The following is a 21,823-nucleotide window of genomic DNA, read 5'->3' on the forward strand; positions in this document are numbered from 1 at the left end:
CCGTTGGCCGCTGGGTACAGCGAAACAGACGGAAATGTGGTTGGACAGAGTGAGAGACGTCACTCCACCAAGTGACTCAGCGTCTTGTAAACAAGATAAGTCATTCTGACGTTTTTTTCTCTGTTTTGTTATTATAATTTTCAAACTATATATTGGATGCAGATTAACATTTGATGTACATTTGATGAACATTTTATTAAATTAATATTAAAATTGCAATGAAACAATACACTGTAAATGGTGGATATTAAAAGCTGAATGACAACCCCAACAGAGCACTATATTTGGTCTGGAGTCAGGTCTAAACTTGATTTAGACAAAATTGGGGAAGGCCGATTCAATTATGAATCCAGCCAACCCAGCAAAAGGACTAGATTTAATTTGTAAAAATGCTGCCAATATCAATGTCCTGTATTGTTCTGTTCAATCCCTGAATAGACAGAACCTGGTAATGAATTAAATCCCAAACAACACAAACCTTGAGCTCTCTCTTTACACATAAACCAGATATAGAATGTGTGTGTGTGTGTGTGTGAGACACAGTGTGTGTGCGGAGTGCACATGCGCATGTGTATGTGTATGTTCTTTACCTCGGAGCCCAGGGCAGAGGCGGTGAGCTCAGAGACTATGCTGGCCAGCAGGCCACAGGTGTTGGAGACCAGGTGGGGGGAGAAGACCTCCACCTCCTTCCTCAGGCTTTTCCTCACCGGTAGCACCACGATCACCAGCATCTTCTCAAGAACCTCCCGGAAACTTGCCATCCCCATCAGGTTCTCCTCCCTCTGAAAGGGGAGAGAAAAGGAGAGAAAGAAAGCTAAAGAAAAGAATGGTCAGCAACAGTGTCTTCTCTAATTGTATATAAAAAAAAAATCTATTTCAATGATAACACATTTTAATAGGAGTGTTACAACAGTAAAATAGGTCAAGATAGATTGCCAACCCCTGTGCTAGATATGGGATATTCACAAAAAGTCTCAGAGCACGAGTGCTGACCTAAGTTGAGCTTTTAAGATAATAATGAAGATTGCATAGACCTGGGAAACTGAACCTAGACCGACACTCCAACTTGGGAGATGCTTTTTGAATACAGGTCGTCATTGGTCACACATTGTGTTGAAATTTCGCTTTCACTCACGTGGCTGAGTTTCTCCATGTGCGCCACCAGCAGGGGGAAGCGGTGGGCGAGCGCCGAGTCGTTCTCCGTGCTGACCTGTTTGACCAGCGAGCGCAGCAGCACCTCGCCGTCGTACGCAATGGGCAAGATGGACGTCAGCTTGACTGTTGTGTTGCACAGCGCAGACATCACCGCCGCCAACAGTCGGCTGCTCGATGTGCGGAAGTTGGCCTCGGCGATGTCCTGGTGAAAGGGAGAGGGGAAAGAAGGGTGGGTGAGGTGGCAAGAGCCAGATAACATGAGCCAGAATGCATTCTAACCTAAATGATCACTAGCTGTGTCTTTTTTTAGATCATTTTGGTACACAAAAGCTTAGAGGAGCCATTGTGATAGAAACCAAGACACTGGCCGTGTCTGAAATATGACTTGCCTACTACTTACTTAAACGGCATAGTCTGTACTAGTAGTACTACATACTAGTGTGAATTTACTGTTTACAGGGTTCGTACAGACCGTGGAAAGACAAATTCAAGGACTTAAGTACTTGCCATGTCAAAAACTCCCTCTAAACAGTATCAGGCGTGAGTGACATCACTACACAACACAAACAGATGCGGTCAAATATATTGGCATCTTCGCATGATTCACTAGGTCTTAAAAAAAGTTTACATTGAAAAATGATTTTGTATTTACACGGGTATTTGTTTGGTTACAACTGCACAGGACCAATGAAAAAAAAGACATCAAAACTGAAATTTAGATTTTTCACTTCAAGTAAAAAAGAAAACTTGAATTATTCTAAATTAAATTAGGTTGGAGGAAATTATTCGTATTTACTGTGTAATTTCTCTCAACTGTGGTAAGTTGCAGGTGCCTACAGGTTAAAAACAGCCATGAAACAAAAAAACGAAACATTCTGCTCCGTTGCACTACATTGTAAAGTGGCCCATATATTTGACCACATCTGTAAGTCTATGCAGTCTGTGTAGGAACTGAAGAAACAACCTTAATGTTGAACCCACAATCTTGGTCAACAGAGCTCCCTCTCTCTTTGACCCACCTGGTCGAGGCAGTTGAGCAAGTCGCAGAGGCAGGCCCACTGCAGAGCGGGCTTGGGGTAGAAGGAGTGGAAGCAGGAGGTAAAGGTGTTGTGGCACTCCTGCAGCACGGCCTCCAGCAGGGTGAGGGGCTGGGACAGGTAGCCCTGAGGGTCGTTGTCCAGCTTGGTCAGGCAGTTGTCCATGCCTTCCGAGAGGATCTTCTTGAGCAGGCTACGGGTGTTGCCGACGCACTCCACCAGCTTGCTGGACTCTTCCACCACCGCCTTGGCACTGGCTGGAGAGGAGGGAAGAACAGTAATAGGACAGTGGCCTGGGGGTTTAGCCATGCTGTTACATTCAGTTGACAAGAAACTTTACTTAACACTAGAACCGCTGGAACTTGAGGGACCCCCCTTAAAACTAAATGAGCAGTCATTCTGATTTCATGTATGCCATCGCAAAAAATTGGTTGTGTTTATGAAGGCCTTTGGAAACAGAATACAATTTTATATTTTAAATAACAGAATAGCATTTTCATTCATTTATGCTATTGTAGGCTACATGTAAAAGCAAAAAAAATAAAATTCAAGTGTTCAATCAATTTTTATTCATGGCGTGCCATTGTTATAACTATGAAACAGAAAGCATGTGTGTTGGAACACGGTAACAGCTTATTTTTAGAACGACAAAATAAAAAAATACCCCAACCACCAAGACGCACGGTCAAGATTCATCAAATGATGAAAACATCAGTAGCCTTAAAAACTCTTATAAGCGCCAAGTGGCCTTGATAAATAGTTGAACACATCACAAAAGCAAATCAAATGTTATTGGTCACGTACACTTATTTAGCATATGTTATTGCAGGTGTGGCGAAATGCTGGTGTTCCTAGCTCCAACAGTGCAGTAATATCTAACAATTCACAACAATAAACAAATCTAAAAGCAAAAGAATTAAAGAAATATAAATATTAGGACAAGCAAAAATAGAGTAGAATAGAATACACTATATACATGAGATGAGTAAAGCAGTATGTAAACATTATTAAAGTGAATAGGGTTCCATTATTAAAGTGGCCAGTGATTCCATGTCTATGTACAGTACCAGTCAAACGTGTGGACACACCTACTCATTCAATGGTTTTTCTTTATTTTTACTATTTTCTACATTGTAGAACAGTGAAGACATCAAAACTACGAAATAACACATGGAATCATTTAAGTTAACTGCACCTCAGACTGCATCCCAAATAAATGCTTCACCGAGGTCAAGKAACATCTCAACATCAACTGTTCAGAGGAGACTCAAATTGCTGCAAAGAAACCACTACGAAAGGACACCAATAAGAAGAGACTTGCTTGGGCAAAGAAACACGAGCAATGGACATTAGACCGGTGGAAATCTGCCCTTTGGTCTGATGAGTCCAAATTGGAGATTTTTGGTTCCAACCGCCGTGTCTTTGTGAGACGCAGAGTAGGTGAACGGATGATTCCCGCATGTGTGGTTCCCACCGTGAAGCATGGAGGTGGTGTGATGGTGCTTTACAAATTTCTAAAGCTTCCTGAGGTTGAAGAGGCGCTGTTGCACCTTCTTCACCACAGTGTCTGTGTGAGTGGACCATTTCAGTTTGTCAGTGATGTGTACGCCGAGGAACTTGAAGCTTTCCTCCTTCTCTACTGCTGTCCCGTCGATGTGGATAGGTGCGTGCTCCCTCTGCTGTTTACTGAAGTCCACCATCAGCTCTTCCGTTTGGTTGACGTTGAGGGAGAGGTTATTTTTCTGGCACCACTCTTCCAGGGCCCTCACCTCCTCCCTGTAGGCTGTCTCGTCATTGTTGGTAATCAGGCCTACTACTATTGTGTTGTCTGCAAACTTGATGATTGAGTTGGAGGTGTGCATGGCCACGCAGTCATGGGTGAACAGGGAGACAGGAGGGGGCTGAGCACGCACCCATTTGTAATTCATGATTGGCTGTAGACCCTGCCACATACGTCTAGTGTCTGAGCCGTTGAATTGCGACTCCACTTTGTCTCTGTACTGACGTTTCACCTGTTTAATGGCCTTACGGAAGGAATAACTACACTATTTGTATCCAACAATATTCCCAGACACCTTGCCATGGTTAAATGTGGTGGTTTGCGCTTTCAGTTTTGCGCGAATGCTGCCATCTATCCACGGTTTCTGGTTTTAATAGATACCCCTATACACTTCCTGATGATCGCAGGCACCGTGTCCGTGTAAACGTCAATGTTATTCTCTGAGGCTACCCGGAACATATCCCAGTCCGCGTGATCAAAACAATCTTGAAGCATGGATTCCGACCGATCGGCGTTGAGACCTTAGCACAGGTACTTCCTGTTTGAGTTTCCGACGATAGGAAGGGAGGAGCAAAAGGGAGTGCTAATCTGATTTGCCGAAGGGAGGGCGGGGTAGGCCCTTGTAGGCGTCTCGAAAAGGGTGAGTAGCAGCTGATAATGTTTTTCCAAAGCGTTATGTCATTATAATGCAGTGAAAAATAGTTACTTATTGTCAGCTCGTGCGCGTCTTCATGCAGTTGCATTTCATTTAGCTCTTATCCCTTGTGCTAGCTGTTGACCATTTTTGTTAGTTTCACTTGCTTGACACACTTTGGTTGTAATGCCTAATAGTCTCCGGTTTTCACATTGTGTCACGTCCTCTTGTCATCCTTCAGCAATGCTGTGGAGTACAACAGCTGCGCCGGTGCCTTATTTTGCGCAGACGGAGGGAGCTCACATCTCGCTTTGTTCTTGGTGCCGGCCAGACTTGTTTTCTTCGCAAAAAACTTGTTCGCCAATTACAGTGAAGTGAAGAAATTGGCCCATGGTGAAATTTCTCCCCTTGCCAAGGTAAGGTTCCACAAGCCTCATCACCACATTGTCCGACACTAGCTCACCTGCTGCCCAATGTGGATATTTTCCCAGATATTGAAAGTCGTTCAGCATGTACAATTATGCACGCTCTCACTGTGTAGCCTACTCTAAAAGTTGGACAGAGTAGGCGTGACTTAAAAAATGGCAGTCAAAATTACTGTTTTAGCGGTTCTATTGTTAAAGCTGACAGGTATAATGGTTTTATTGCTTGCTATAAGCCTTTAAAATGTAAGGCTAATAATGTGTTAGGTCTCTCTACGTAGTAAAATCCTTTGCATCAACTTAGATATTTGTGTGTGTGTGTGTGTGTGTGTGTGTGTGTGTGTGTGTGTGTGTGTGTGTGTGTTCGTGCATGCTTCCGTGCCTGCCGCATATGTGTGCGTGTTTGTGCACGTGCATCTTTGTAACCCTACCAGATATGGGGAAGATCTCACAGATGTAGACGCGGAGCAAGCGCAGGCAGCAGGTCCCTACGAAGCGCAGGCGCTCCAGGTCCAGCAGGGTGGCCGTGTACTGGAAGCCTTTCAGGCCCCTCAGTTCCTCCACCCCCAGCACCAGGGTGGTCCAGCTCCAGTGGAGGATCCTCAGCAGGGACTCAAAACACTCCTACAGGGAGAGGAGGGGAGGACAACTTTGCTGCAGTTTTATTAAATGTTTACTACAGCTTTACAACCTATTCATGAAATCTTCACTAGCAACATCCTAACTATAACTACTATTGTATTACACTCCAGGGTGATGTTCATTATGGCATGCAATGGAAAATGTTTTAAAACATTTTGCAACTGAAAACTAAAACGAGTGTTTCTTATTGAACAAGCCCAGGTAGACCCTCCCTGTTTAACTACATTTTATTCTGTTTGGTGACTGATGAACACAATCCAGGAGTTAAATTGGTCATTCCTAAATAAGACAGGCCTGTGTATTGTTTCTGGGGTCTCTGTGGCCTTCCTGGGAACAAGTCTAGCTAGGGGAAACACAGGCGTACGGTACGTACCACTGAGACGGTCCTGGCGAAGGAGCGTTTGAGGATGTGAACCGGCTCACTGGTCTGCTGTTTCCCTTTGGCTGCGTTGCCATCGTTCGACGGAAGCCTGGAATAGTAAAACAACCACATCACATTCCCATTACAGAGCTGGTTTCTTGAAGTTCATCAATATACATTTCATGGGTCACCATTTCAGACAACATGAGAATGATGGTGCCGACAGACATGGCAGCTCTGCTTCTAACTCCTAAGCAACTTTTGCTACACCCGCAATAACATCTGCTAAATATGTCTATGTTACCAATAAAATGTGATTTGCATGTAGGAAAATGACGTGCCTGTACAAGAGGTGAGCTATTTGACCTGCGTTCACATCGGTACCGTTGTTTGACTTCTTGGAGCTCTTGAACTGAAAGACCACACTGCAAAAGGGTGTAGGTTGACATTATTCACAATGACAATGAGGATATATTTTGAAGTAATTGTATTTCTACGAACTACAATAGTTACCTGTCATCTGTGGTGATGGTGGCCTGTCCGTGGGAGCCACAGTCTGAGCTGGGCCCAGACACCTGGGCCCAGGCCACGTACCACCAGCCAAGCTGCAGCTGCACCGGTTCGTCAAACATCATGGCGTACTTCTCCCTGGCAGCGCAGTCGTAGGCCAGGACGTCGGTCTCAGCCAGGAGGTCCCCATCCGTCTCATGGTCTCCACCATCAGGCCCCAGCTCTAACAACTGCACAGTAACAACACAACAGTCAGCAATGACACACAACAGTCAACCTTACCAGCAGAACTTGAATAGACCTCTATTCGGGCTGTGGTATGATTTAAACTATTTGCTATGTGTTCAATATGTGTTCAATATCACCGAACCTAGCAATATAAAGGTTACAATAATACATTGATAAATAAACAAACAGTTGACGCTAGAATACCTACTAACCTTGATATTTGAAGTGTACTCAAACAACTGAGATTATAGGTTAAATATACAGGTATTGTAACTACCAAAATAAAGGAAACGCATAAGTCAGGGTTCGTACAGAATGTGGCACGTTAAATTCAAGGACTTTCAAGTACTTTTCAAGCACTAATATTTATTTTCAAGGACCATCAATTTTTTAGTAGGTCATATTATGAAATTGTTTCTAGTCGCCACCAGATGGCAGTATATCTCCACAACCGCATGAAAAAAAGAACTTAGTATTTATCACTACCTTACAAGTTATCCTCCATAATAGGTCATTTCACTACTTATTTAATACGAGTGGTAAGTCGGTACTGATCATTTGGTAATTTGAGTAGTGATGAGCAGAGTTTTGGGACATGCCTACTGATGAACACACATTTCCTATTTGCATTACAACACAATTCCTATTCGTATTACTACACAATTCCAGCTTAATGACTGTTTTTATTTGGGCAGTTGGGAATCTACTACTTAACAGCCACGAAAAATCTTCTTACTTCCGACTGGCAGCTTTAGTGTCGGCGGTCGTGAAAAGAGCGGGTGGGCTGTATTTGTATTTAAATGGGATACCCATTAGCTGCTCTCTTCCTGGGGTCCAAACACACCAAAGCACCCACATCACATATAAAACAAAATATAAAACAGTGAACTACGTTTGTACTGAATGAGCTAAAGATAAAACAGTACATCATATAACATCCCTACACCACCACATATCCACAACACACTGTTCAATACCACCATACAACAATATCACAATGTGTGCGTATGCATGCGTCTGTACCTTTGTGTGTGTGTCTCTTCACAGTCCCTGTTGTTACATAAGGTGTTTTTTTTAGCTGCATTTCAAATCTGATTCTACTGCTTGCATAAGTTACCTGATGTGGAATTGAGTTCCATGTGGTCATGGCTCTATGTAGTACTGTGCACTTCCCATAGTCTGTTCAGGACTTGGGGACTGTGAAGAGACCACAGGTGGCATGTCTTTTGGAGTATGCATGGGTGTCAGATGTGTGTGTATTTTAAAACAGACAGCTTGGTACATTCAACACCTCTTACAAAAACAAGTAATGATTGAATTCATCTGTCTTTCACTTTGAGCCAGGAGAAATTGGCATGCATGTCATTAATGTTAGCTCTCCGTGTACTTTTAAAGGGCCAGCTGTTGCTGTAATAGCTGACGTGTTGAGYCATCCRCGTACATAGACACACTGGCCTTACGCAAAGCCAGTGGCATATCGTTAGTTAAGATTGAAAAAAGCAAGGGGCCTAAACAGTTACCCTGGGGAATTCCTGATTCTACCAAGATTATGTTTGAGATGCTTCCATTACAGAACACCCTCTGTGTTTTGTTAGACAAGTAACTCTTTATCCACATTATAGCAGGGCGTGTAAAGCCATAACACATACGTTTTTCCAGCAGCAGACTATGATAGATCATGTCAAAAGCTGCACTGAAGTCTAACAAGACAGCCCCCASAATCTTTTTTATCATCAATTTCTCTCAGCCAATCATAAGTCATTTGTATAAGTGCTGTGCTTGTTGTGTGTCCTTCCTTATAAGCGTGCTGAAAGTCTGTTGTCAATTTGTTTACTGTGAAATAGCATGGTATCTGATAAAATACAATGTTTTCCAGAAGTTTACTAAGGGTTGGTAACATGCTGATTGGTTGGCTATTTGAGCCAGTAAAGGGGGCTTTACTATTATTGGGTAGTGGAATGACTTTAGCTTCCCTCCRGGGCCTATTAAGACACTGTGTTGGTGTTTCCTTTATTTTGGCAGTTACATTTACATTGGTGATAGCTTTTGGGTGTGAGAACTGTGTGGCAGCCGTCAGTCCTATGGGTAGTACACATTGGTGGTAAATGGGATAAATTACCGTCAAACATGTATAGACCTAGCAAAAAGAGCTAGAGGAAATGCAGTCCATTTGCTAGTGTCCCTGCTACTGACCTTGAGCTTAGCGGTGTACTCCCCACGGCCCCCGAACAGGCCCAGTCCCCCCAGCAGGATGTCCGCATCAGAACAGAAGCGGATGGCCTCCACCGAGTGGGCCGAGTAACCCCAGCCACCCCCGTGACCTATGACATTACACATGAAGTTGCGATGACTCAGGCTCTGCAGCATCATCATCTGTGCTCATAACAATACAATGAGGTTAGTTTTACGGGCAGATTTTTTGTTGAGCGGCTGGTCGTGGGGCCAGAACATAATTACAAATGATTTGTAGACTGCAAATAGAATGCAAGAAGCCCAAACAGATAATGTTTTAATAAAACAATCATTTTAACTATTGCTTACATTTGCATTTGAGGGAATACTTGGGAACAGATTACTTAAATAAAAATCAATTGGAGCTGATTTCCTGGTGTTTTTAGAGTCTTATGYCGATCAAAGACATTTTCAGAAAACTTGGGGGGCCAAATGAAACCACTCGCGGTTAGGGAACCTTGCTGCAGAAACCACCCGCAGTTAGGGAACCTTGCTGTAGAAGATGAGAACTGAAACACATGAGTGACTGAGTGTGTGGACTCACTCTCGAAGCGGTTGACCACGCTGTAGTCCTCCTTGGAGTAGACCTTCATAACGGCCTGAGTCTCCTCCTCTGTGCTGGCCACGCCCATCTTCAGCTCTGGCATGGCCGCCAGCGTATCCAGGCAACCTGGTCACAACACAGTCCATGCTTAACATTATCATCAGACGAATTGACATACCTGTTTATCGTTTTGTCTGTTTTTGGTGTGCCTTTGTAAGTGCTTGACAGTACTTCTGTAAAAGCACTGTGCTAACACGGTACACTGTGCTAACATGGTACACTGTGCTAAAGTGGTACACTGTGCTAAAGTGGTACACTGTGCTAAAGTGATACAGAAAAATAAATGTTCTTATTAGCTAGGCCTTTCTGCAAATACAGAGATGAATAATTCATTTTTAAAGGGGAAAAACAAGGACAAAGAGTGCAGCAAAATAGCCTCGAACATTTAGATAATGGCTGCCGTTTTACAAGCTCCTAACCAATTGCGCTATTTTGTTTGTTTTTTTCGCATTGTTATTAACTTATTTGGAAACATAATGTTGCTGCTACCGTCTCTTAGGATCGAAGAGAGCTTCTGGACATCAGAACAGCAATAACACACCTCGAACTGGACAAAGATTTTTTCTTTAATGAGTCCGACGTGAAGGATATACTGCTTCCCCGAGACCAGGCCCAAATCCCCAGGCAAACTTAAATCTGTTCTACCTCATTTCTACCAGCATGTCACATGTGCAACCGGAGGAAAAACATCTCTAGACCACCTTTACTCTACACACAGAGATGCATACAAAGGTCTCTCTCGCCCTCCATTTGGTAAATCTGACCATAATTATATCCTACTGATTCCTGCTTACAAGCAAAAACTAAAGCAGGACGTACCAGTGACTCGCTTAATACAGAAGTGGTCAGATGGCACGGATGCTAAGCTACAGGATTTTTTTGCTAGCCAGACTGGAATATGTTCCGGGATTCATCCAATGGCATTAAATGAGTATACCACCTCAGTCACCGGCTTCATCAATAAGTGCATTGACGACGTCGTCTCCACAGTGATCGTATGTACATTTGCCAACTAGGGCTATTGCGGTGAACGTATTACCACCACACCGGCGGTCACGAGTCTCGACCATAGTCAAATTCCACGTGACAGTTCAATCACGGTAATTATGGTTCGCCAAACTCTGATGCTGCTGATGGTCATTGGTATGCCTACCAAACTTGCTAACTGCCTGGTACTCAGCACTCTATTGTCCCTCTAATCACTCTTGACATAAAAACAAATGTATTTGAAAATCTAATCAAACACTTCATGAGAGCACATGAGCTCATGTTGCGCAACATTTCAATAGGCTATGCAATTGCGTGAGAAAAGAGTTTTGGCTTCTACTGAAAAAAGGAGGATCCGCTTCTATAGGCTAGTTCTACTTTATTTATCAACATTACTAATATTAAGCACATTGCTTATATTTACAACAGGAGTATAGCCTACCTGGCTAGCATGAAAACAAACCACAGGGAAAAGCRTCCTCCATTCGCTATTTAAGTGCATAGATGACATGTATTCTTTCCCCTGCCCCTGTTTCRATACAGGTGCAWGATAATGGTCCATTCTAAATCAAAACAAATTTCACACATATATTATTTAGKATATGTAAATAAAAGATTATATCAAGAATAGTCTGATGGGTGACAATATTAGCCTGTGGATTATGTATCACTTGTRAATGATGCCCAGCATAAGAAACAATGACTTTCGAATCATAGTCCATAGGCCTATATGTTTTAATAAGGTTTGTATGACAATTAAAGTGGCCAAATAACTTCTTAAAATGAAGCACATAAATCCACTTTACAAGGGGTGTAGAGCCTAACTGGCATACATACACAGCACGTGAGTTTCAAGTTGATTTTCACCATAAAAATGCACCTTTATAATAAAAGCATTATAAGTCCAACGCACTAGGCTACCTGACGCCCTATTTGCGCTTATAGCCTACTACCGTGTGCATTGCTGCACTTATAATGTGAAAAAATAGCCTAACAGTTTATCAACATTTTAAGCTAAACGTTTTGATCTGCTGCATCAGTCACATAGCGTAAAAAAAAAWWTTTTTTTTGCTGGTGGTGGTTGTATTTATTTGGGATATTTCACATCCAACAACTGTCCCAGACTATGTTTGGAATATTTCTTCCTCACACAGAATAGGTCAACCTTTGTACCATGGGGGATAGTAGATTGATATAGGCTAGTGCTTTTGCTGTTCGTTGGCTGACAAAAAGTAAATGTGGACAGATCTTCCAATATCTTGAATATGCACCTCGGAATTGGATTAGGACGCGTGCAGTTGCATCCCTGATGTGTCTTCACTTGTTGCCTGTGAGAAAGACCCGATCACGTGATGGGCCGCGCAGCACTCAGCGAGATTGGCACAACGGCCACTGGAAGGCATGGATTTTTTTTGAGTGCGTTACGGCCACACAAAGGGGATGCCGCCGTGAAATTCTCGGCATTATCAAGTGCTTGTCAAATTGTGAATGAAAGACTGTGCAGCCTGCTTAAAATCAAAGCAAAGATCATGCCTTTCAAGCAACTTTTTTCAAAATCATCATTAGAGTTGCATCATGCAGCCTTACAATGCATTAGAAATCGAAACATATAGCCCAACATTTGTAGAACTAAATTTACATTATTAACTCTAAATGAAGTTAACCACTCAACTAGGGTTGCAAAGGGTCGGAAACGTTCTGGTAAATTTCCTGAAACCTATAGCAGTAGCCATTGCACGGATTGAGGGAGACAATGCCACCCTGTCTGATGTTCAGACTCTGCTTGCAGAGGAAATCCGTACTGCCCTGCTCACTTCACTGTTGCTCCATGCAGAGGAAACTGCAGTTCTGAAATGCATCCGAAAACGTGAAGACCACAGCCTGAAGTCCATACGTACATCTTGCCAGGACCCCAAGATTCCTGGCAAGAGCATCCTGTCTGTTGCAGAGATCAACAAGGCCTATGGTGTCATCATTACCGTGTCTCACCACCTTGGCCTGGATGAGGGCAAGGTTCTTGGCAGTCTGGCAAAGTACACTTCCAAGCAAGGGCTTTGGGATAGAGATGCAACATGGCAGTCGTGCCAATATATCTCACCAGCCACTTGGTGGAAGGGACTTTGTGGATCTGAGGCTCTTTCCCCTGTTGCCTCCATCATCCTCCAAATCCCACCAACATCAGCCGCCTCAGAGCGCAACTGGTCCTTGTTTGGGAACACACACCAACGTACGCAACAGGCTGATCAATACAAGGGTTGAAAAATTGGTGGTTCTCCTGGTAAATTTGAGGCTTTCTGAGCCTGAAAACAAGCCATCCTCAACAAGGTTCATTAAATATTCCCTTTCTTTTGTTGTTCAGTGAAATCATCCCATGTGAAGAGTCAACTCAATGAAAGTTCAATTCATAACTAAATTGCATTTTTTATTTATATTGGAAGGATTTAATAACTTGCAATTATTTTACTTATGATAAGGTGAAAGGTTTATGTTTCTGTCGCCATATGATATGGTAAATATATCCAATGCAAAAAACATCTACATTTAAATGGTATTAATATTAATTTGCATATCTTCTCATTAATTCCCATATATTACCGTTAATTCCCACAGAAAATGTCCACCTCTGAATATTCCCCAAAATGTGCAACCCTACAATGGCTCAACACAATGGCCGTGTGGCACTCCCTCAAATCGTTTGGAGGAAATATCCTTTCCATTTTATTCAGCTTTGTTCAATTGTATTCTTTATACTATAAAATAATGCCACGGAATTATCAGGCCCTAACATGAGGACAACTCAGAGTACGCTATTGTGTTCTTCTGAAATAGACTACATTATCTTAATATCATGCTTCTTTAGACTTGTCTAAAATAAATCGTGGATTTACTGTGAAGGTGTAGGCTGTATTACATGGACWTATTACACTTATTAAAATGTAGATGCTCCAAAGATCTGCATCAGTGGCTTGTAGGCTGTGTGTGGAAGCCAGGAGATGCTAAGTGTGTTGATGTTAATTAACGGTCAATTACCGTGAGACCGACAATCACCGGGCTGACAACATTTTGTGACCGCCACAGCCCTAATCCCAACCAGAAGGATTACAGGCAACATCCGCACCGAGCTAAAGCTGACAATTTCAAGGAGTGGGACACTAATCCTACTACACCGGCTCTTACGCTCGTCGGATGTGGCAGGGCTTGCAAACTATTACGGACTACAAAAAGGGAAGCACAGCCGCGAGCTGCCCAGTGACGCAAGCCTACCAGACGAGCTAAATTACATCTATGATTTCTTCGAGGCAAGCAACACTGAAGCATGCACGAGAGCATAAGCTGTTCCGGGCAACTGTGTGATCATGCTCTCCGTAGCTGATGTGAGCAAGACCTATAAACAGCTCAAMATTCACAAAGCCGTGGGGCCAGATTACCAGGTTGTGTACTCGAAGCATGCGTGAACCAACTGGAACGTGTCTTCACTGACATTTTCATGATGATGAGCTAAATGCCTTCTATGCTCGCTTCGAGGAAAGCAACACTGAAGCACGCATGAGAGCACCAGCTCTTCCAGACGACTGTATGATCACGGTCTCAACACCATAGTGCCCACAAAGCTCATCACTAAGCTAAGGACCCTGGGACTAAACACCACCCTCTGCAACTGAATCCTGGACTTCCTGACAGGCAGTCAACAGCTGTAGCGGAGCGGGTCGAGAGTTTAAAGTTACTTGGTGTCCACATCACCAACAAACTATCATGGTCCTAACACACCAAATAAGTCGAGAAGATGTAAAGACAAAATATTTTCCCCCTCAGGAGACTGAAAAGATTTGGCATGGGTCCCTAGATCCTCAAAAAGTTCTACAGCTGCACCATCGAGAGCATCCTGACTGAGCATCCTCACCGCCTGGTAAGGCAACTGCTCGRCATCCGACCGTAAGGCGCTATAGAGGGTAGTGCGTACGGCCCAGTGCCTCACCCAACTCAGACTGTTCTCTCTGCTACCGCACAGCAAACGGTACCGGAGCGCCAAGTCTAGGTCCAAAAGGTTTCTTAACAGCTTCTACCCCCAAGCCATAAGACTGCTGAACAATTAATAAAATGGCCAACCGGACTATTTACATTTGACATCCCCCCCCTTTGTTTTTACACTGCTGATACTCGCTGTTTATTATCTATGCATAGTCACTTTACCCCCTACAAGTACATATTAACTACACTAACCTGTACCCCCACACATTGACTCAGTACCGGTCCCCCATGTATATAGCATCGTTGGTTATTTAATTGTGTTACATTTTTTAATTTAGTTTATTACTTTAGTTTATTTATTTACTTAACTAATTTCTTGTACTACATTGTTGGTTAAGGGCTTGTAAGTAAGCATTTCACGGTAAGGTTGTATTCGGCACATGAGACAAATTAATTTGATTTGAAAATTTGATTTGAATAGCCTAGCGATCAAGCTGGCTATCTTAGCTAGCTTCTTTACATCGATTTGATGCAGTAAAGACAGGCACTGCCAGATGGGATGATAACCTAGATAACCTATGGCATTTACAGGTTTGTCTAACTGAAGTAAATAGTAACAGTATGAATCAAATAGCCGACTGTAATTCCTAGCCAACATGGCAAAAATACGGGTTAACTAAATCGCTAAATTGCTTATATTCATTAGTGCTCACCATAGCAAATCGTATGAATTCATTTTGCAACGGAAAACAAAAAAAGATAACCTTAATGGACAAGTTCAGGTAGTCCCTCCCCGTTTCAGCCTGACTGCTTCCGTTTCGTTCCTAGTGAATATGTACTTTCTACCATACGATTCCTCAGTAAATACCAGCAGAAACAGGTCCATAATATTAATATTATCATTGTGGTTATACCTAGTATGTGCAGGGCTACGTGGGAGCGGGTGGTGCTGGCATGGTCTCCATCGGGCAGTGCCAGCTCTGGGCTGAGGATGCTGCAGCGGGCCTCCAGGTTCGTGGCCGATGGCACACGGCCATCTGCTATAACGGCATTGTAGCACCACATCTCCTTTGACGCCGGCTGAAACCTACAGGTGAGAGATCAGGGAAGAGTTGAAAGGTCAAATAGTGGGTATTAAAGGATGTGTGTGCGTGCGTGTGAGGTTAAAAAGTTAGTGCATTCGGAAAGTATTCAGACCCCTTCCCTTCTTTCGCATCTTGTTACGTTACAGCCTTATTCTAAAATTGATTGAATACAACATTATACTCATCAATCTACACACAATAATGACAAAGTAAAAACAGGTTTAACATATTTTTTGGGCAAATAAAAAAATCGTATTAACATAACTATTCAGAGCCTTTGCTATGAGACTTCAAATTGAGCTCAGGTAAAACCCTGTTTCCATTTATCATCCGTAGAGCTCCGAGATAGGATTGTGTTGAGGCACATATCGGGGGAAGGGTACCAACAGTTCTGCAGCATTTAAGGTCCCCAAGAACACAGTGGCCTCCATCATCCTACAGCCCAGCTCTACAATTCTCTGTGTTAAAGTGTGTTAAACGTTGAAAAATAAGACCCTGATCAATTATATTCTTGTATTTTTTAATCAAAGAACAAACTACTTCTCACTGTTTGAAACTCCCTCCAGTACTATTCTTTACAGAGGGAGAAAATTTGAAAAAAGGTAAAAGCGCTTATGAATATGGGTTTTGAAAATCCTGTCTGTTACATTTTAAAGGAGATTCGGCAGGGACAGTGAGCCTCAAACGATACCATACTCCCCATATAGTTCATGCTAGATTCACACCATTAGGGCCGACCCTAACCGTACTGATCTGGCTCTACTTTTTATTTTCCCATTGTGCTTTACAGCAATTATGGTAACCAGGTTACGTTTCAGCTCGGTAGTGTGAAAACGGTAAACTATATGGAGAAAAGGTTTGCTACAAAGACGCAGCTAAACTCAGATGGGGAAAGAGGGAGGGAGAGGGAGTGCGCGCGAGAGTGAGTGTTAAAGATTGAAATAAAGTGAGTCTGACCTCCAGATGACGTTGTAGACGGGGTCGAGACAGAGGCCGAAGCCCCGCAGGTCCTCCTGCTCGGAGTCGTTGAAGGTGCGGCAGCTGCCATCTAGCTTGTTGATGAGCAGGCATTTAAAGGGAGGAGGCTCCGATACAGAGGTGGGGACTAAGCCTGGTCGGACACAAAGAAGAAAGGTTCAGGCTAATGCACCATTTTCGTTGGGTGGAATTTTTAGGCTAAAATGGCATTGTACATTTTTTATTGTTTAATCTAAATATTATATCATATTTTGTGTAATACCTTCATAAGACATTTCCACATAGAGGTTTTGAGTGAAGGACCAATCCTAACTTGCATGGGAATCATACATTTATGTTAGTGGAAGTTTTGCATGAAAGTTTGCTTTCACCAAGCATCTCAAGAGTAGCAGCGCTATTCTAGGATCAGGTCCGACCTGTCCATGTAATATAATCCATTAAGATCTACACCTCTAGATCAGCATTACTAATTTGAGACGCTTTATTAATGTGAGTCCTGATCTCAGGTTAAGGTTAGGACCTTAGAGCAGAAGGTGTGCAACTTACCGATGATGTCTTTGCTAGCGAAGATCTCCGAGGTAGCCAGGACGTGCGAGTTGATCAGGGCCTCGTCTATTCTCAGGAAGGTCTGGTCGCCGCTGGCCCCAATCCAAGTGGCCTTGCGGCCGTACTTGGCACCAATGTTGTGCATGGGGGAGGGCTTGGCGTTCCAGTAGGGCATGTCCACGATTGGCCGACCCAGCTGCCCTTTCTGCGGAGACATTTATTTAATTTCAGTCCATAACGTTTCAGTCATTTTAGTAATTTTGTCATGTCAGTCATCTTATTTAGAATGACTTACAAATCACTGCATTCAACAAAAGTAGGAAAAAACAACCATGATCAGACAAGAGAGAGAAGTCAGTATCCTCATTATGTGGTCCCCCACATTTCAAATACGATACAATATTCATCTCTACGCATAACATTTTCAGCAATGGAGAAAGTAACATTGCAAAGATTTGACCATTACAACAAGGTCAATAAGGAACATTTGGGATTCTGGTTCGGGGTTAGATACAATTCAATGGTTCTAGTTAAATAAGGAAAACAAAGTCAGAGAAAAATCACATCTGTGTAAAAAAAAAGACATTGAACCCGTAGGGGCGTGGCGTACCGAGAAGCTGCCGAAGGTGAAGACCTGTCCGTCCATGAGGAGCACTGCCGTGTGGTTACTACCAGCTGTCACCTGGACACACGGACCTGGGAGAGCCTGCACCAGTGTGGGAGATCCCCTACACAGAGACAGAGAGAGGGGGGAAAGAGAGGGCGTTAAAAACCAGATTCATGGACAGCCTTTACCCCCAAACATCAAGGGACTAAATGATTGTACTGCATTACATGCATTTCTTTATCGTCTGTTTACTAATCATTTGTGTGCGTGCGTGTCAGTGGTTACCTTGAGTTGACATCTCCGTGTCCAAGCTGGCCATGCTGACCGTAGCCAAATGTATAGACATCCCCATTCTCCAACAGCACCACTACAGGACAGGACCGGAGAAAAAAAAAATTCATAACGTCATCATGACATATTAAATACCACATAATATCACTTATCGCAATGTGTTGTGTACATTCAGCATATTCAGATGCCTATCAACCTGAAGGTGCCCAAACATAGGCAACAACGCTTGATACTGAATAAACTATTGTAAAGGATTAATTGTATGTAGAAATATTTGTGGAAATATGCTGAACAAAAATAAACAAACATGTGAAGTGTTGGTTCCATGTGCTGAAATAAAAGATCCCAGAAATGGCTTCTATCTCTCCGATTTTTTCATAAAATTTGATTACAGTTCTTTTAGTGAGCATTTCTCCCTCGCCAAGATAATCCATCCACCTGACAGGTGTGGCATATCAAAAAGCTGATTAAACAGCATGATCATTACACAATAAAAGGCCACTTTAAATGTGCAGTTTCGTCAAACACCAAAATGCCAGTTTTGAGGGAGCGTGCAATTGGCATGCTGACTGCAGAAATTTCCACCAGAGCTGTTGCCAGATAATCGAATGTTCATTTCTTTACCATAAGCCACGTCCAATGTAGTTTTAGAGAATTTSGCAGCACATCTAACCGGCCTCACGACCGCAGGAACACAACCACAGGAACTCTACATCTGGCTTCTTCACATGCGGGATTGTCTGTGATCAGCCACCCGGGAAGCTGAGGGGCTGCACCCAACTCTGGGGCTGCACAACTGTTGGTTTTTGCACAACATAACTTCTGCACAAACTGTCAGAAACCGTCTCCGGGAAGCTCACCTGCGTGCTCGTCGTCCTCACCAGGGTCTTGACCGACTTCAGTGGGCAAATGCTCACCTTCAATGGCAATTGACACGCGGGAGAAGTGTGCTCTTCACGGATGAATCCCGGTTTCAACTGTACCGGGCAGATAGCGTGTATGGTGTCGTGTGAGCGAGCGGTWTGCTGATGTCTACGTTGTGAACAGACTGCCCCCAAGGTGGGGTTACGGCATAGGCAGGTCAATGAACACAATTGCATTTTATCGATGGCAATTTGAATGCACAAAGATTCCGTGATGAAATCCTGAGGCCCATTGTCGTGCCATTCATCCGCCGCCATCCCCTCATGTTTCAGAATGATAATGCACGGCCCCATGTCACAAGGATCTGTACACAATTCCTGGAAGCTGAAAATGTCCCTTGGCTGCATACTCACCAGACATGTCATCCATTGAGCAYGTTTGGGATGCTCTGGATTGACGTGTACGACAGCATGTTCCAGTTCCCGCCAATATCCAACAACTACGCACAGCCATTGAGGAGTGGGACAACATTCCACATGCTACAATCAACAGCCTGATCAACTCTATGCACTGCATGAGGCAAATGGTGGTCACACCAGATACTGACTGGTTTTCTGATCCACGCCCCTACTTTATTTTTATTTGTGACCAACAGAGCAATATCTGTATTCCCAGGACTGTGAAATCCATTGACTAGAGCCTAGTGGATTTATTTAAATTGACGGATTTCCTTCTATGAAATGTAACTCAGTCAAATCTTTGAAATTGCTGCATGTTGCATTTATTGTTGGTCAGTGTATATCAAATGGAAAAAAATAAGTTATTTGCTTAGATCGAGTCAAGGATATGTTTTGAATAATTCCTAGGAAAAAAACATATCCTAGGGGTGTCTAAAGTGGAGTATATATACTGGTAGAGGTGGAGAGAAGGAGGGGTGTCTAAAGTGGAGAATATATACTGGTGGCGGTGGAGAGAAGGAGGGGTGTCTAAAGTGGAGCTCTATCCTGTACTCAGCGCTACCAAGCTATATAAACTACTCGCACTCTTTAGACACCCTCCTTCTCGTCCACCGCTACCCAGTATATATTACTCCCCTTAGACACCCCTCCTTCTCTCCGCCTGCTACAGCAGTATATATACTCCACTTTAGACACCCCTCCTTCTCTCCACCCGCTACCAGTATATATACTCCCCTTAGACACCCCCCTCCTTGCTCTCCCCACGCGCTACCCCCAGTATATATTCTCCCTCCACTTTAAGACACACCTCCTTCTCTCCACCGCTACCAGTATATATTTCCACTTTAGACCACCCCCTCCTCCCTCCTTCTCTCCACCCTACCGTATATATTCTCCCACTTTAGACACCCCTCCTTCTCTCCACCCCTACCAGTATAATATATCCACTTTAGAACCCCTCCTTCTCTCCACCGCTACCAGTATATATCTCCCCCACTTTAGACACCCCTCCTTCTCTCCACCTCTACCAGTATATATACTCCACTTTAGACACCCCTCCTTCTCTCCCCGCTACCAGTATATATCTCCACTTTAGACACCCTTCTCTCCACCCCCGCTAAGTATAATACTCCACTTTAGACACCTCCTTCTCTCCGCCGCTACCAGTATATATACTCACTTTAGACACCCCTCCTTCTCTCCACCGCTACCAGTATATATTCTCCACTTTAGACACCCCTCCTTCTCTCCACCGCTACCAGATATATACTCCACTTTAGACACCCCTCCTTCTCTCCCGCTACCAGTATATATATCCACTTTAGACACCCCTCCTTCTCTCCACCGCTACCAGTATATATCTCCACTTAGACACCCTCTCTCTCTCCCCCGCTACCAGTATATATACTCCACTTTAGACACCCTCCTTCTCTCCCCGCTACCAGTATATATTCTCCACTTTAGACACCCTCCTTCTCTCCTCTCCGCGCTACCAGTATATATTCTCCACTTTAGACACCCCTCCTTCTCTCCCCGCTACCAGTATATACTCCACTTTAGACACCCCTCCTTCTCTCCACCGCTCACCAGTATATATCTCCACTACTTTAGACCCCTCCTTCTCTCCCCGCCCTACCAGTATATATACTCCACTTTAGACACCCCTCCTTCTCTCCACCTCTACCAGTATATATCTCCACTTTAGACACCCCTCCTTCTCTCCCCGCTACCAGTATATATACTCCACTTAGACACCCCTCCTCTCTCTCCCGCCGCTACCAGTATATATACTCCACTTTAGACACCCCTCCTTCTCTCCACCGCTACCAGTATATAACTCCACTTTAGACACCCCTCCTTCTCTCCGCCAGCTACCAGTATATATACTCCACTTTAGACACCCCTCCTTCTCTCCCCGCTACCAGTATATATTCTCCACTTTAGACACCCTCCTTCTCTCCCCCGCTACCAGTATAATTACTCCACTTTACACCCCTCCTTCTCTCTCCACCGCTACCAGTATATACTCCACTTTAGACACCCCTCCTTCTCTCCACCGCTACCAGTATATATACTCCACTTTAGACACCCCTCCTTCTCTCCCCGCTACCAGTATATATTCTCCACTTTAGACACCCCTCCTTCTCTCCCCGCTACCAGTATATATACTCCACTTTAGACACCCCTCCTTCTCTCCACCGCTACCAGTATATATACTCCACTTTAGACACCCCTCCTTCTCTCCACCGCTACCAGTATATATACTCCACTTTAGACACCCCTCCTTCTCTCCACCGCTACCAGTATATATATACTCCACTTTAGACACCCCTCCTTCTCTCCCTCCCACTATACTTCACTTTAAGACACCCCTCCTTCTCTCCCCGCCCACCAGTATATATACTCCACTTTAGACACCCTCTCCTTCTCTCC

The 21,823-nt window shown here is 43.7% G+C and overlaps 1 protein-coding gene across 1 annotated transcript in view; it reads right to left on the reverse strand.

The window, feature by feature from the left end:
- Nucleotides 1–21,823, reverse strand: part of LOC111959629 (MYC binding protein 2) — a 236,902-nt gene that overhangs the window by 106,277 nt on the left and 108,802 nt on the right. Inside the window, 14 exon segments of the mRNA XM_023981339.2 lie at nucleotides 591–782; nucleotides 1,136–1,357; nucleotides 2,175–2,449; nucleotides 5,460–5,652; nucleotides 6,044–6,140; nucleotides 6,373–6,456; nucleotides 6,545–6,771; nucleotides 8,963–9,090; nucleotides 9,546–9,671; nucleotides 15,476–15,648; nucleotides 16,604–16,757; nucleotides 17,171–17,375; nucleotides 17,781–17,898; nucleotides 18,063–18,144. Coding sequence (XP_023837107.1) covers nucleotides 591–782; nucleotides 1,136–1,357; nucleotides 2,175–2,449; nucleotides 5,460–5,652; nucleotides 6,044–6,140; nucleotides 6,373–6,456; nucleotides 6,545–6,771; nucleotides 8,963–9,090; nucleotides 9,546–9,671; nucleotides 15,476–15,648; nucleotides 16,604–16,757; nucleotides 17,171–17,375; nucleotides 17,781–17,898; nucleotides 18,063–18,144 — 2,276 coding nt within the window.

This window comes from Salvelinus sp. IW2-2015, linkage group LG36 (genome assembly GCF_002910315.2).
Source record: "Salvelinus sp. IW2-2015 linkage group LG36, ASM291031v2, whole genome shotgun sequence".
Lineage (NCBI taxonomy): Eukaryota > Metazoa > Chordata > Actinopteri > Salmoniformes > Salmonidae > Salvelinus > Salvelinus sp. IW2-2015.